We start from the raw sequence: 16,288 nt of genomic DNA, 5'->3' as shown, positions 1-16,288 counted from the left end.
CAAGCTTCCCAACCTATGTGCCCAAGTGAGGGCTAGGTGCATTACAGGTGCACAAAACAATGCAAGTCAAGGGCCTAAGCCAAGCCCCGGGGTACAAACTACAGGCACCATGCCTTTTGAGGACCTGGAAGTGGACTTCACAGAGGCCAAGCCCTGTCGAAGATACCGGTACCTCTTGTTCTTGTCTGCACTTACTCAGGGTGGGTTGAGGCTTACCACACACACACACACACACACACACACACACACACACACACACACACACACACACACACACACACACACAGAAAAACCATGAGAGGTAGTAAAGAATCTCTTAAGAGAAATTATCCCCAGATACGGGCTTCCCCTTTCTATCGGATCAGATAATGGGCCAGCCTTCATGGCAGAAATAGTTCAGGGCCTGGCCAAAATTTTAAAAATAAAATGGAAACTCCATACAGCATACAGGCCTCAGAGTTCAGGGAAAGTATAGTGCATGTATCAAGCCCTTAAAATTACCTTAGCTAAACTCTGTCAAGAGACACAATCTCCCTGGGCAGACATGCTACCTTTAGCCCTGGTTAGGGCACACTGTATCCCTAGACCCTCTGGCTACTCACCCTTTGAGATTCTCTATGGCAGACCCCCTCTCTTAATAAATAGGTTCAGAGGGGACCTCAGGCAAATTGGAAGTCTAGACAAGTCCAACATCTCTAGGCCTTAGGAAAAACCCTACACCACATTTCCCAGGAAGTTTTAGAAAGGGCCCCAATCCCCATGGGTAACTGGGCCCATCCCCACCAACCCAGGAATATGGTACGGGTAAAGGATTGGAAAAAGGAACCACTCCAACCTAGTTGGACAGGTCCTCATCTAATAATATTAGTAACTCCTACAGCTGTTAAAGTTGCAGGCATCACTCCTTGGATTTATCACTCCTGGAAAAAGAAGGCTGCTGCTCCCATGGACCCCAACGACTGGCAACTAACCCCCTCAGATTAAGATTCCAGAGGACATCACAGTGGCATGCTATTGCCTGAGAGATCTCCAGCCCTGTCCCAACCATATTCTGGCAGCTGGTTGGTCAACGAACGGTGGAAGCCTGAGGATTCATCCACCAGGACACAGATGTCACCCACACCTTATCTGTCACCCACCTTTTCTGTCACCCACACCTTATCCTGCTGATTAGCATTGTTGCAATACTGTTTGCAGTAGGACTGGCTGTCACTGCTCCCCGGAATTGGAACCTAGGCCAGAGATTACTATTAGCCTTCTGTTATCTCCTCATAAGTTGGAAGCCTAACCGCTGTCTAGTGTTGTCTGTAGCCTAGATCCCAGTCTCAGGCATGAGGTCTCTGATGTGTTATTACCTTCTAATTCTGCTACATTTTGAGGTTGTTCAATTGAGAGGCCAGGATGACTGCTCAGCCTGCGTAAGGCTGCTTTCCTTCCAGGGAAAACTGTGGTATGCCTTCATTTATATCAATATCTGTCACCCGTGTGCAGCATATCAATTTCTAAATGCAACAGGGGAGGGACGATTTACTATAAAGGAAAGCTGACAGGTCTAACTTGGTCCTGCAAGAACAAGGGCACTATAGGGCAGATGGTTTGCTGGCAGAAGGACGGGGACTCCTTAAAGGCATGGAATGATGAAATGACAAGAGGAGGAAATAAACCTTGTTATGTCTGGGCACCTTCCCTTCTACCCCACCCCCATATCAATTTACTAAGGGGAGAGTCACAGAACTGAAAGGTCCACCCAAAGGTGATTACCTAGGTGGACATGAGCCTGTAGAAGACATTGATCTGCCACCACCATGACCTCCGTTAAGGCTCCCCTCGAAGACAGGGAAACTTAACTTGGAACCTCAACTGTACAACTTGCTAAATGCAACCTACTGCCTCCTTAATCTTACGAACCTACCACTGGCAGGTGATTGCTGGCTCTTCATGTCTCCAGGTCCTCTCCAATATGTAGCAACCCCAGTAAGCCTCCTCAACCAGAGTGGGCATGAAACTCCTCTCAACTCTACCAGTACACAACCCAAAGTAAAAAATATACAGCTATTTCAGGAAGCCCCTAGTAGTATCTACAATTCAAAAGTATACTATTCAGTTGAGGAACTGGCTGCTGACCAATGTGCTCAAGTCCAAAACTGTACAGCTACCCCCATTAGATGTACAGTTGACAGGCTATGGGGCAGCAGCCGGGAATCTTCTTTGTCTGCGGGACCCTTGCTTATCAGTGCTTGCCAGCTAACTGGAAGGGCGTTTGTACACTAGCATTCCTCACCCCCCAAATAAACATAGTGCCCAATAATCAGATCCTCCCCATGCCTTTAGTAGCTCACAAGCAGTCAAAGAGAGCTATCCAATTTATACCTTTATTAATCAAACTGGGGATAATGGCTGGGATAGGAACAGGCATAGGAGGAATTGCCTCATCAGCTACCTATTATAATCAATGATCCACAGGGCTAACAAGTGACATAGAGCAAGTGGCTAAGTCCATAATGACTATGCAGGAGCAACTGGACTCCCTAGCATCAGTGGTTCTCCAAAACCGGAAAGGGTTGGATTTACTCACTGCCAAAAAGGGAGGGCTTTGCCTTTTCTTAAATGAAGAGTGTTGTTTTTATGTAAATCAGTTGGGAACAGTCAGAGATATGGCTCAGCAATTGCAGGACCGAGTCACACGTACGAGACAGGAATTAGCAAATTCTTGGACAGATGGAGCAACATCTGGAACTGGGCATCATGGCCCCATCCTCATGCTTCTATTGGCACTGGTGTTTGGTGCATAACTCACTTTATTAGCTTGCAGATGGAGGCAATAAAGTTGCAGCTCTTAGTAACACAATATAGGCCTTTGGGACAAAAGGAACCTTATGGAATTTCTAAAATCTAGTGTTGATGCTTGTTCACAAGTGGAGAAAGAATCAAGAAGGGGGAATGAAGAGGAAGATAGCCTTGAAACAGGACTGTAAAATAAAGAGGAAGACAGCCTTGAATCAGGGCTGTAAAGCATGCCAGAGATGTAGAGCATGAGGAATTGCCCATTAAAGCCATGCAAAAAGTTCAGGACCCAGATAAAGGGCACCATGTAGAGATAAGCACCCATTCCTGCCTTCCTTTGTCTCCACTTATAAATAAACTTTCCAAAGCAGGTCTCCCCTGCTGACGTTATCTAAACAACCTTAGGTCTCTGACTCACTACTAGCCCCAATTAATCTAAACAACCTTAGGTCTCTAACCCACTGTTAGCCCCAATAACCTGAGCATATTTTTGTAACTTGATGCCCTGCACTGCCTTTTAAATATCCTATGAATCCTTTGTTCAGGACTCAGACACGTATACGTCTGGGCCCACCGGTGTAAAGTAAAATCTGAGTTCTCCACTCCTCCAAGTGTCACTTGGTTTCTCCGTCTGTCAAAATATTCCCCCAACACTATCACTTCCTATAGTTTAATATTCATTCATATTTAAAACAATATTAACAGTAACATATAGAACATGTAAATATCCTTTGGGTTACATTAAAATCAGTTAAGTTCTACTATTATATCCAATAAAAATTAAATAAAAAACATTCCCTAAAAAGTAAGTCTTTATAACATAATTATAGAAGGCAAATTACCTTGCAATTGATTAGCTTTATTTCTGTTTCCCTCTGCATGACCAAACAGCTGATCCTTTTAAACTAAGAAACATGTGGTTTAAAATTTACAATTTGTCAGCAGAGTACTCATAATGAAATCTCTCACAAATTTGAAAAAGAAAGCTCTATTGCAAAACTTATCAGATGTCAGGTCATATTAGTAGCTCTGATTGTTATGAATAGTAAAAATCCTAAAATAAAAACATTTCTAAACTTTGATTTTTTTCTTCTCATAAGTTTTCATAATTTGTTGGCTGGTACCTGATTTCTACTGCTGCTCAAGATGTTTCACACTTAGGCTTTGCCTAGATGAAATTTAGATTTTTCACATGTAATGATCACGTTATACTTTTGATCCAATTTATCAAATGATTATATATTTCAGACTAATTTGATATGGAAATAATACATGAATAAAATATTAAAATAAAATGATTGGCATAGATGCATTCATAATTAAAATATTTTAAAAGTCTTTCAAACTCCTTTATCTTTTGGAAGGAGGAGATTAAAAATAGTACAATAGGATATATTGAATAATTTGACTTATATAAACAAAGACAACTGAGTTGAGTATTTAAAATTAAATATGTGATGCTATCAATTTTAAATTACTTTTCTTTACACAAAATTCAGGCCAACTACAATTGCACACCTTATTTCTAGTCAACATATTTGTTCAAATCAATGAAAAAAGTTATTGCTATGTATCATTGTTATTCAAACAAGCAACAAAGAAAATACTCAGTTGATTTTATTAGTAGTTCCTGTTGAGTTGTAAAAGAGGCTAAAAATCACTTGCAAGGCTTTATAATCTGTGCAAATATTCATAAAGCATTGATACTACTTTTATGATTAAAGATGACTTTACCTGGTTTCATAGTATATTTGCTAATCTACAACTGGTATTATGGAAGAACAAGGAAAGCTACAAAGTACTTGGCTATAGTTTTTAAGAAATAACATATATGCTAACAACTGAACCTATAATTACAAATGGCTTCTTAACAATAGTTTAGTATATTATGGCACTTAAGAATGCAGTATGAATTATTCCTAGGGAAAAATACATTGGTCTTGCAGAGACTTTACAAAGAGCATGAGTAGGTTAAAAAAGAAAATCAAGGAAATGAAAACAAAATGACTACAGTATCAAAACACAAGTACCAACACCATAATAAAATGCAAGTTAATGTGTTTAAGACTAACGGACATTTACTAAAACATGCTAAAATGAAATAAGTTAACCATTTTTTAAAATAAGCTGTCACTTGCTACAATTTTGTTTTAAAAGGTTGTTTCTTTAATCAAAGCAGAACCAAATTAAGAACCATTACTCAAGTAAAAATCAAGTTCCAGTTTTCCTCAATAACTTTAAAATATTCAGTTACCTAAGAAATGAACAAAGTAATGTATAATTGCCTAGTCATTTATATTTAATGCATATATTTCTGTTTTTAAGGACATATATTTTCTATCACAAGAAGAAAGTAGACCAAAAATGTATGTTTCTTTAAATCATTATTCAAAAATCATAAAAAGCATAACATAGGCCATTTAGATCATTTTTGGATGTTAACATTAATGTAATTACTAACATTTTTAATGAGAACAAATGTATCAAGCTGGTAAAAATGAAACAGACTTTCAAAATGTGTCATGCATATCTTACACTAAACACCCAAAAGAATATCAGTTATAGCCTAGTTATAGATCCTACAGTTAGCACCATTTTTATATCTGAACACACTGGAAAAGCAAAAATTATTAATAGGTATATATGAAAAAATCAATAATGCATTGAGGTGGGTTCTAAATACTTCTTAAACATTTATATCAACACTAGCAAGCCTGCCAAACTACTAAAGAAAAACTAAAACTGATATGATCAACTCTTTAGCATAGATGAGTAATGAAATTCATCCACCATTAACCTGCCCATATATATAAAAGGTATAAACAGAAAATATTTGACTTCTTAAAATAGGGCCCCAAATATAGTAATAAAAGCCATTGCCTTGCAAACTTACACCACCACTAGCCCCAAAGCCATTTAGCAGAAACAGTATTCAGATGACTTACCATGGCATGTTATTTACAACTCTTACAAGTACCAAAAGTAAAAGCAGCCCTTTGTTTTAAAACATGTGAAGCATGAGTTTACATCCTACCAGCAGTACAAGCATTTTCTCTAATCATTCAATGCATTCCAGAGCCTAAAGATACTCTCCTCCAAATAAATCATGACATAGACCAATGAAGGAACGTTAAAATTACAAAAAACAAAACAAAACCAAAAAAAACACATTAAGAACATAAAGCTGGTCTATCCCAGTCTTAGGGATAAAAGTGCACAATTCAATTGGCCAGGTCTTTCCTGTTTTTGTTTTTGATTATTGATTTACTGTATATCAAGAGCAAACAAAATTACTTGTCAATTCAAAGTACCAATAACTCAAATTTTTGAGTCTTCATGCCACTTTATGTTAAAAAAAAAAAGCAATGTAGCTTTTATGCTTCAGAAAACTGGGCATCCTATCACGTGGCACAAGTTTCTCCACCATGCTATTTCATGCACTTGTCAAAGTGCAGTTAATCCAAAATTGCAGCGACAGTATATCATGCCAGCTGAATCCAGCCAGGAATCTGAGATAGGGTCATATTTCTGCACTGTGTTCAGATAGGAAGACCCTGAGTGACCACCAACTACATAAAGGTAGTTATCGATTACCGCGGCACCAACTCCTAGGAAAGGTAGGCAGAAAGAAGGAACATGTTAACAGTGAAGCAGGCTTTTTCTAAGAATAAATGACTTTGCATTTTAGTGTTTTCTTAGAACACATTTTAACAATGTATTAAAAAAATCATGCACACTTACTGGAAAAGAGCACCCTTAACACAAAAGAGTCAAAGTCTTTGTTCTCCTCTGCCTTCCAATCCTGCTCTCCCTCTCCCCCCACTACAAGAAAATACTTTTATTAAAGAATATTTTTATTTTTCACTAACACATAGTAATTGTACGTATTCACAGGGTACAGTATGACATCTCAATACATGTGTATAATGTGTAATGATCAGATCAGTACAACTGACATACATTCTTTTTTAACATTTTTATTAGTATATAATAGTTGTACGTGAAGTCTTGTTATGGCATACATTCTTAAAGTACTATTAAGAATGTAGTATATTTCTTTCTATAAAATATGTATTTTTAAAAAATAATTTATTTTTTCAGGTTTTCAAACATATTGAACTACATAATATATGCTTTAAAAATTCTCTTTTAGGGGCTGGAGGTATGGCTCAAGTACCAGAGCACTTCCCTAGCAAGCACAAGGGCTATGAACCCCAGTTTAGCAAAACAAAACAACAACAAAAAAACAAAAACAAAACTCTTTTAGGGTTAATCTGCTCAGTGTAAAATATATGCATGTATAAGAAAACCCTTTGTATAATTAATATACATTAATAAAAATACATATAAAAATATAATGAAATTGGAAGATGGCCAGGAATAGGTAAGAAAAAATATAATGGCACTCTATTCCACATCTTTGACAACACAAAGCCAATATCATCTTTTAAGGTAGAAACATGAAACATGTACCTAAGACAAAAACAAAAACTACTGTCAACTATAATGACTTCAGCCTCCTAATATTGTTCACCATCTTTTTCTCAATACTAAAAGCATCTTGTGGGAAGTAAAAAATTTTTCTTTAGATATTAACACACATTGTTCTAAAAAGAATTTAAGTCTACCCAAAATTTTAAAATTATTGTTTTTATGACTTTCCTCATCAAAGAAACTAATTACAGTAAAAACTTAAATGATTTATTCAACTTTGTACTTTTAATTTCCCTTGAATGTTTGTCTCAAGAGTTTTTTCAACCATAAATATGAGGAATACTTCATCAAAGCATTTCCATGAGCAACTTAAAACCTGCCCCCTTAAATAATCACACTTGGAGGACTAGAGGTATGGCTCAAGTAAGGCCCTGAGTTCAAACCCCAGTATTGCAAAATAATGATAATAATAATAGTAATAATGTAACTTGAGCTTGGGTTCAAAAATAACAATTTCTCCTTACCCTCAACAATGTATTTTTTTTTCTATGACCCCTGAAATCCAACCCATTTTTTTTCTTTAGCGAAATATACCCCTTGGAGAGAACAGAACATTTAAAAATTACACATTGCTGATGGCTGAAGTTCAAAACAAAACAGAACAAACCAAGGGAAGGGAAAGTGTGTGTATATGTATGTATGTATGTATGTATGTATGTGTGTGTGTAAAACACAAAACAGGGAGGGAAAGATGGATCGGAGACAACCAGCACTTTCCTGTGTCTCCATGAATCTGAAACAAAAATCAGACAGGTGGGTGGAATGGAAAAGGAAGGGAAGACAATACTGAACAGCAGACAGTTAGAGACCAGGTGAAATCTTGAATTATTGAACTTGAGATCGATCTATAAAAGAAGCAACATACCCTAACATAGAGAGTTAAGCAAAATGTAAAGGAAGGGGGAGAATTCCCCCTAGCAGGGCTATAAGCAAAGAGAAAATGAAAGCCTTGGGAAGCTCCACAGGTGCACAAGCTGACGCTCCACAAAAATAAAGTTTAAGGCAGGAGTTCTGCATCCTGCACAGCAAGCACATGCCAGAGAAGGGCATCCCCTTCACTATCTAGCTTGCTCACTGGTGCTGTGGGGTAGAATCATCTTAGAAGAGGTAATATAGTCAAGCCTATTAGCTGAGAAGAGCAGAAGACCCTGCATTACTATATATCCAAAATGCAAAGCCCTCTCCTTCTCCACTGACTGAGCAAGCAGCCACCCCAAGAATCAGTGTACACACAGGAAACTGGCTATGACTTGGATTCAGATTCGTGGACACAGATCTACTTGGGTGGGTAGTGCAAGCTGTGTGGTAGACGGAAACCTAGGGCAGACACATTGGAGCTGCTGTAGGATGATCTCTGGTAAGAGGAGAGACCAACTGTGTGTGAGTTTGAGTGGGGGTGCTATGACAGAAAACTATGAGACCAGGGCACACAGGATCAATCAGAGCTCTGTACCTTTCCTAGCCAGAACAGACTTCTTTGGTTGACAGCTCTTTATACTCTCAGAAGGCTAGAGAGAGTTGGTAGAAAACGGCTGATGCTTGTGGAATTTCCCACACCAAACCCACAGAGGCAGAGCGCCTCTGGTGTGAGGAGGCATCCAACAAGGGAGGGTCCTTGAACTTAGCTGGTGGGAGAAGTTTGAGGGTATCTTCAGTGTTCCACATTAGCAGGCCTGCGTATGAAAAACACTGACAGAGGCTCAGTCTGTAAGCAGGTTTTTCTGGTCTAACATACTTTGGAAAAAAGAACAGCTGCTCTGAACACAGAGAAAACTGCAAATAACAAAAGAGGGATGGGAGGGAGTAGGAACTCATACTATTCTCAGAAAGGAAGAAATTAACTGGTGTTTTCTTTTTCTTCTTTCCCTTCCCTTCCTGTCCCTCTCCTCCCCTTCCCTCTCTTTTTCTATATTTATTTTGTTGTTGTTTTCCCTCACTATTATTTCTTATACCATTATCCCGTTTCTTCTCTTTCCTATTTTCCTTCTGTTCTCTTTTTTCCTTTCCCTATACCCCCTTCTTTTATTGCTTAATTATTAATGCCTTTAAGCTTTAATAATTTTTAAACTCCTAGTTTATCCTACAGTATCCTAGTTCCTTTCTTTTCTAACCTTATTGAAGGAGGATATAATAGATGTTTAAAATTAATACATTTAAATATCTTGTTTGCTTTTGAATTGTTGGTTGTTACTGCTGTTGTCTTGTTTCTGACCCTTGAGTGGCAGTGGGGATTGTGACCCGAAGAGAAGGCTGCCCACTAAGAGGATCATCATAAAAACAAAAAGCCGAAAGAGATATTCATCTCAATAGATATGCAATCACAATATGGAACACAAGAAATACGAAAGAAATCACTGAAATGGCAGACAAAGATTTCAAAAGTCTAGTTTTAAAAATGATCAGTGAGCCAAGCATGGTGGCACATGCCTATAATTTCAGTAGTCAGAAATCTGAGGCAGGAAGATTGTTAAGTTTGAGGCCAGCCTGGGCTCCACAGTGAGTTCCAGATCAACCTCCATAACACAACAAGACACTATCTCCAAAAAAAAAAATCCACAAACAAAAATCAGTAACTTCAAGTAGTATTCAAATAAACCAGTGATGTCAAGACTTGGACAAGAAAGAAACATGAATGAAAAATTCAGAAAGGAGCCACGTGTGGTGGTACATGCACTTACTCCCAATATTCAGGAAGTTGAGGCAGCAGGTTCAAGACCAGCATGGGTTACATGGTGAGAACTTGTCTCAACAACAAAACAAAACAAAAAAAATTCAGATATTCTGGAAAAAAAAAAACAACAAAAACAAGAAATGTTAAAAATGAAAAATGCAATAAATCAAATGAAAAACAGTGGACGAGCACTGAGAGACTAAATTGAGCAGAATAAAGAATATTAAGAATTGAAGACAAGATCAAGGAAATATTATATTCAGACACCAATAAAGAAAAAAAAAAGGAAGCATGATCACAACTTTCAAGAATTCTGGAACACAAACAAGACTTCTAAGAATCCACAGAGTAGAAAAAGGAGAGCAAATATATAAACTAAACACATAGAAAACCTACTCAATGAAATTACAGCAGAAAATTTCCAAAGTCTAGGGGAAGATATGGACATCCAAGAACAGGAAACATTGAAAATTCAAAACAGATATGAACAAAAAGAACTTCTCCATATCACATTATAGTTAAAATGTCAAGACTGCAGAACAAAGAAAGAATATTGAAAACTACAAGAGAAAAACACCAACTTAGTTCCAAAGGCAAACTTGTCAGTATTACATCAGACCTCTCAGCAGAAACTCTAAAAGCCAGGAAATCATTGAATTCTTAACTAGAGAAAGGGATACATAAAGCAAGTGAAAAGAATAAAAAGGGTACAAATCAGAAAGGAAGAAGTCAAATGATCCCTATTTGCAGATGATATGATCCTTTACTTAAAAGATCCTAAAGACTCCACCAAAAAAAAAAAAGAAAAGAAAAAACTCTTAGATCTGATGAATACTTTTGGCCAAAAGTAGCAGGACACAAAACCAACATACACAAATCAGCTTCTGTAGTTACCAATAGTGAACAGGCTGAGAAAGAAATCAGGAAAACAATCCATTCACAGTAGCCTCAAAAAAAAAAAAAAAAAGAAAGAAAGAAAAGAAAAGGAATAAACCTAACCAAGGAGGTGAAAGACCTCTACAATGAAAACTACAGAACACACTAAGGAAAGGTATTGAAGAACAAACTAGAACATAGAAAGACCACCCACATTCATGGGTCAACAGAATTAATATTCTGAAATGGATATAGTAATGAAATTAATTGATTCTATAGATTCAATGCAATACCCATAAAAATTCCAATGACATTCTTCAGAGAAACAGAAAAGACAATTCTAAAATACATATGAAAGCACAAAAGGACCCTGAATAGCCAAAGCAATCCCAAGCAAAAAGAGCAGTGTTGGAGGTATCATAATCCCTGACTTCAAATTATACTACATTGCTATAATAACAAAAAAAACATAGTAGTGGCACAAAAACAGACACATAGAGCAATGAAATAGAAAAGAAGATCCAGAAATAAACCCATGCAACTGCAGCCATCTGATTCTCAGTGAAGGTGCCAAAACCATATGCTGGAGGAAAGACAGTCTCTCCAACAAATGTCCTGGGAAAAACTACTTCCACACGCAAAATTGAAAACTAGATCCATGCATCTCACCCTGCACAAAAATCAATGCAAAATGGATCAAAGACCTTAATTCAAGACCCAAAACTTTGAAAACTATTAGAGGAAAACAAAGGGAACTTATGTTATAGGCAATGACTTTCTAAGCAGTACTCCAAATAGCTCAGGAAATAAGAGCAAGAAGTGACAAACAGGATTAAAGGAAATAACTAACAGAGTGAAGAGACAGCCCACAAAATGGGAGATACTCTGCCAGTTATTCATCTGACAAGGGATTAACATCCAGAATATATAAAGAACTCAAAAATTTAATGCCAAGCTAATAATACAATTAATAAATTGGCAAATTAATGGGACAGTTTTCAAAAGAAATACAAATGGCCAATAAATACATGAAAACATGTTCAAGATCCTTAGTTACCACAGTGAAATGCAAATCAATATCACATTGATTTTCTATCTCATCCTAGTCAGAATGACAATCATTAAGAAAACAAACAACAAATGCTGGTGAGGATAAGGAGGGAAGAACCCTTATACACTGTTGATGGGAATGTAAATTAATTTACCCACTATGAAAATCAGTATTGAGGTTCCTCTGAAAACTAAAAATAGAACTACCATAGGATCTGGTATACTACTCCTGGGTATAAGTCCAAATGAATAAAAGTCACATACAATTGAGATACCTGCACATTCATGTAATACTATTAATAATAGCCAAGATATATTAGCAGCCTAGGTGGCCATCAATGGATGTATATATAAAGAAAATGTGGTATATATACAGAGTATTATTCATCCATAAAGGGGTAAGAAATTATGTCATTTGTAGGAAAATGGATGGAACTGGAGATCAAAATGTTAAGTGAAGTAAGTCAGACTCAGAAAGACAAATATCACCCCAGTCCCATCCAAAAAAAAAAAAATATATATATATATATCAACTGTTTTCTCTCATATGCAGAACCTAGACCTAAAAACATAGATATAAAAGCAGGAAGGGGAATATTTAGAAAAAGGAAAAGGACCAGTGGCAGGTGAAAGGTGGACAAAAGAAGGTAATGGGAGGGATGAATATGATCAACAAATATTATATACATACATGAATATTTCATAATAAAACCTATTATTTTATGCAATTTTAACATCCTAATAAAAAATTTTTTAAAACATAAATTATGGGACATGTTATATGGACAAAAACAGTTTCTAGAAAGATATGCACTATCTTCAGCACTTCCCGAAATGCATTCTCAAAATTTGAAAATGGTAATATACACAGGACAATAAAGAAATCTACATAGTTTCATCGGGTTAGTTGTCTTTCAAGTTTAACATGACATTTCTTTTTCTGGAAAATACTCTTACTGTTGTCTTCCAAGATAATACTATTTCAAGAGTATCATTAAGAAAATACTGCCCTATATGTTTAGAAATTAATAAATTATTATGGACTGGGGATGTAGCTCAGTGTACACTGCCTAGCAATATACAAAGACCTGGGTTCAATATTCAGCACTACAAAACAAGTAAATTAATTAAACATAAATGAATATTACCTGTCCTGGGTTCTTTCATTGGTCTACACACAGTCCACTGATTCTGATGAGGATCATATCTTTCAATGCTTGACAAATGTGAGACACCATTATGTCCACCCACCACAAAAATAAAGCCTAGCATGACTCCCACGCCAAAGTGAATCCTTTTATCTGCCATGGATGCAACCATCTCCCAGGAATCCTTACTTGGATCATAACGCTCCACACTGAAAATATTCACATGAGAAAAAAATTAATTCACAGATCTTTTGTGTTACTTTTCCTGCCACAGCAAAACTATAACCTGACATAGTTTTAAAAGTTCAAATAAATAGACAGACATAAAACATGAGTAATTTGTCACAAGTGTCTAGGTTTTGTTGATAAGATTGCAGGAATAGAAGCTTACCTTGTGAATGGATACAATAATACCTGTATGCTATTACTTTAAATAGTCATTTCTAGATATCCACAGGGGATTGGTTCCAGGATCCCTGTAGATGCTCCCCTCCCTTATATTAAATGGCACAGCATTTCATAATACTCCTTTCATTAAAATGCTCACAATCAATAAAACACATACAACTCCAATGACTGACTACTAGAGATAAAAATCTTTAGAATATCATTTTTCAACAAAGATTCAGGATTATGATTAATAATGCATAAAGCAATAACTACATACATGTATGTTCTCAAATATACTTCTTCATTTAGAAAATATACTAGAGTATAAGAATCTCTAATCCTGATTTTATCACTACCCAGATATATTACAATACATGTATGAGCATATGATCATAAAATAAGAATTCATAAATGAATATTTAAATAAGACTTTAAGTTTACAATATATTACAACATTATATTGGAATATAGGAATTACATTTCCTTTTCATTCTATTGAATGATGAAATAAATGACCACACACACCACACAAAATCTAAAAATGTTTAATTCTTATTTCCTGACCACACACACCACACAAAATCTAAAAATGTTTAATTCTTATTTCCAGGTTTCTTAGTTTTAAAACGTAGTCCCCTTACATCTATTAAATGTATGTAAAGTTTCATAAGAAGGATTTGAAGGGCTGGGGGCATGGCTTAAGTGGTAGGGCACCTGCCTAATAAGGGCAAGGCCCTAAGTTCAAACTTTAGTATAGCCAAAACAAAACAAAACAAAGAAGAATTTGAATCTTAGGTTTATATTGAATACCAATAAAACTAATTATACTTATGGAGCAGTTTAAATTTCCAAATACCTAACCAATATTACTTGAAAATATTAAAAAGGAAGTTCATTTATACACATGAATTGTTTAAAACTCTGAAATCACTGTCAATAATACTTTTTATAAAATCTACAAACATTTACAATTTGATTATTTAGTTGAATACCTGTTCATGTGAGCAGGGCCATAACCACCAATGGCATATATCATTCCATCCAAAACAGCTGCAGCAAAACAACTTCTTGTTGTAGACATTGGTGCTACAGGTTGCCATTTTCTTATTTTGGGAATATATTTCTCTACAGATTGTAAATAAGATTGTCCGTCATATCCACCTAAAGCATAAAGTTCTCCTGCAAGCACTACCACTCCAAGGGTACTTCGGCTCTCATTCATTCTTTCTAGAGAAGTCCAGGTATTTGTATCAGGATTCCAACATTCTACTGAATTTTCATGTTTTCTGACAGTGACGCCAGGACGTACATTAGTTTCAATACCACCTATAACATACACTTTTTGGTCTAAGACACATATTCCAAATTCATAGCGAGGAATATTTAAGGGTGCCAAGCCAATCCAAGAGTCATTTTGAGGGAAGTACATCTCCACACTAAAGAATAAGCAGAAAAAATTAAAATTTAAAAACCAAAATGGCCCATAAACAAAAATATGTTTAACCTCATTAGTCATCAGGGACTTCAAATTAAAGCTACCACAATACACCTTCCAGATTGGCAAAAATTTAATGGCAGTTAATAACAGGTGTTGGCAAGAATATGGAGCAAGAAATGGTCCACTCTGTTTTTAAGACTGTAAATTGGTACAAACTACCCTGGAAAACAATTTTACATAAAGCTGAAGACACATACATACCTTTACTCAGCCATTTCATTCCTATGTGCCTACTCTACTGAATGTCTACTTATGTCAACTTTACCCTAGGAAACATAAAGAAATGTTCACTGGAGCAGAACACAATAATCCATCAAAAGGAGAATGATTTTAAGATGTGGTATAGCTGTGTCATGACTGAGCAATTCTATCCTTAGATATATACTCAAGAGAAATACATACATATGTACCTGTACAAGGATGTTCACAGCAGTATTATTTGTAATAGCAAAAAATTAGAAGCAATCCAAATATTCTTCAACCATAAAATGCAGAAACTGTTGTATCTCATACACGAGAATAAACAGCAATGAAAATAAACTATGCTACATTTTCCTGGGGTGAAACTTACCCATATAATATCGAAAGTAAGATACCAAGTTCAAAAAAATATATTTTGCATAATTCCATTTGTATCGAGTTAAAATATGCAAAACTAATCTCTGGATTAGAAATACAGAGATTCACTATCTTTAAGTGGGGCAGAACAGGAGAAACTCAAGGCAGGTTTCTGGGGGCTGACCATAACCATGTTCTGTTGCTTAAACTGGTTTTAATGACTACTTTGTGATAATACACTGAACAGTACATGGGGGATTTATATACTGTTCTACATATGTGTAAAACTTTAATATTTAAAAATTCTATCACTGAAAGAAAAAACATCGCATTATGTTCATATACTATAATACTACATCTCTGTGAAAGTAAATAAACTATTTTCTCATGCAGTCTCACAGATGTATTTTACAAACTTACTGTCCAGTGAGAGAACACATCTCTGAAGAATAAATATAGTATTACTGCATTTATATAAAGCCCTCACAACATATTGAGGCACATACAATATATGGCAAAATTACAATGAAAAGCAAAAGAATAATTCAGAGAAAATTTAGGATAGTTGTTACTTCTGGGAGAGGAAGGAAGCTGGACTTAAACAGGAGTATAGGAGGACTTCACAGGTTTTATTCATAGTCTAAAAGGCTGGTTGATAGGTATCTGTTTTAGTCTGTTTTCTGCTTTTAATAACATAATACCAGACAGGGTATGTTATTAAAAAAAAAAGAGGATAATTTTGGCTCATGGTTCTGTGGTTCAAAATCAAGGGGCTACATATTTTGATGACCTTTTTGCTGGCAGAGTCTGAAGAAAATT

At 36.0% G+C, this 16,288-nt stretch overlaps 1 protein-coding gene across 20 annotated transcripts in view; it reads right to left on the bottom strand.

Annotated features, from left to right (window-relative positions):
- Positions 1–226: 226 nt before the first annotated feature.
- Positions 227–16,288, bottom strand: part of Klhl28 (kelch like family member 28) — a 55,992-nt gene continuing 39,930 nt past the window's right edge. For all 20 annotated transcript variants that reach the window (XM_074068069.1, XM_074068070.1, XM_074068060.1 and 17 more), the window contains 3 exons: positions 14,406–14,849; positions 13,024–13,232; positions 227–6,392 (listed from right to left, as the gene is read on the bottom strand). In XM_074068069.1, the coding sequence (XP_073924170.1) occupies positions 6,229–6,392; positions 13,024–13,232; positions 14,406–14,849 (817 nt within the window). In that variant the 3' untranslated portion in view covers positions 227–6,228. The remainder of the gene's footprint in view (positions 6,393–13,023; positions 13,233–14,405; positions 14,850–16,288) is intronic.

This window comes from Castor canadensis, chromosome 3, assembly GCF_047511655.1.
Source record: "Castor canadensis chromosome 3, mCasCan1.hap1v2, whole genome shotgun sequence".
Classification (NCBI taxonomy): Eukaryota; Metazoa; Chordata; class Mammalia; order Rodentia; family Castoridae; genus Castor; species Castor canadensis.
This window is presented reverse-complemented; position numbering and strand designations above follow the sequence as displayed.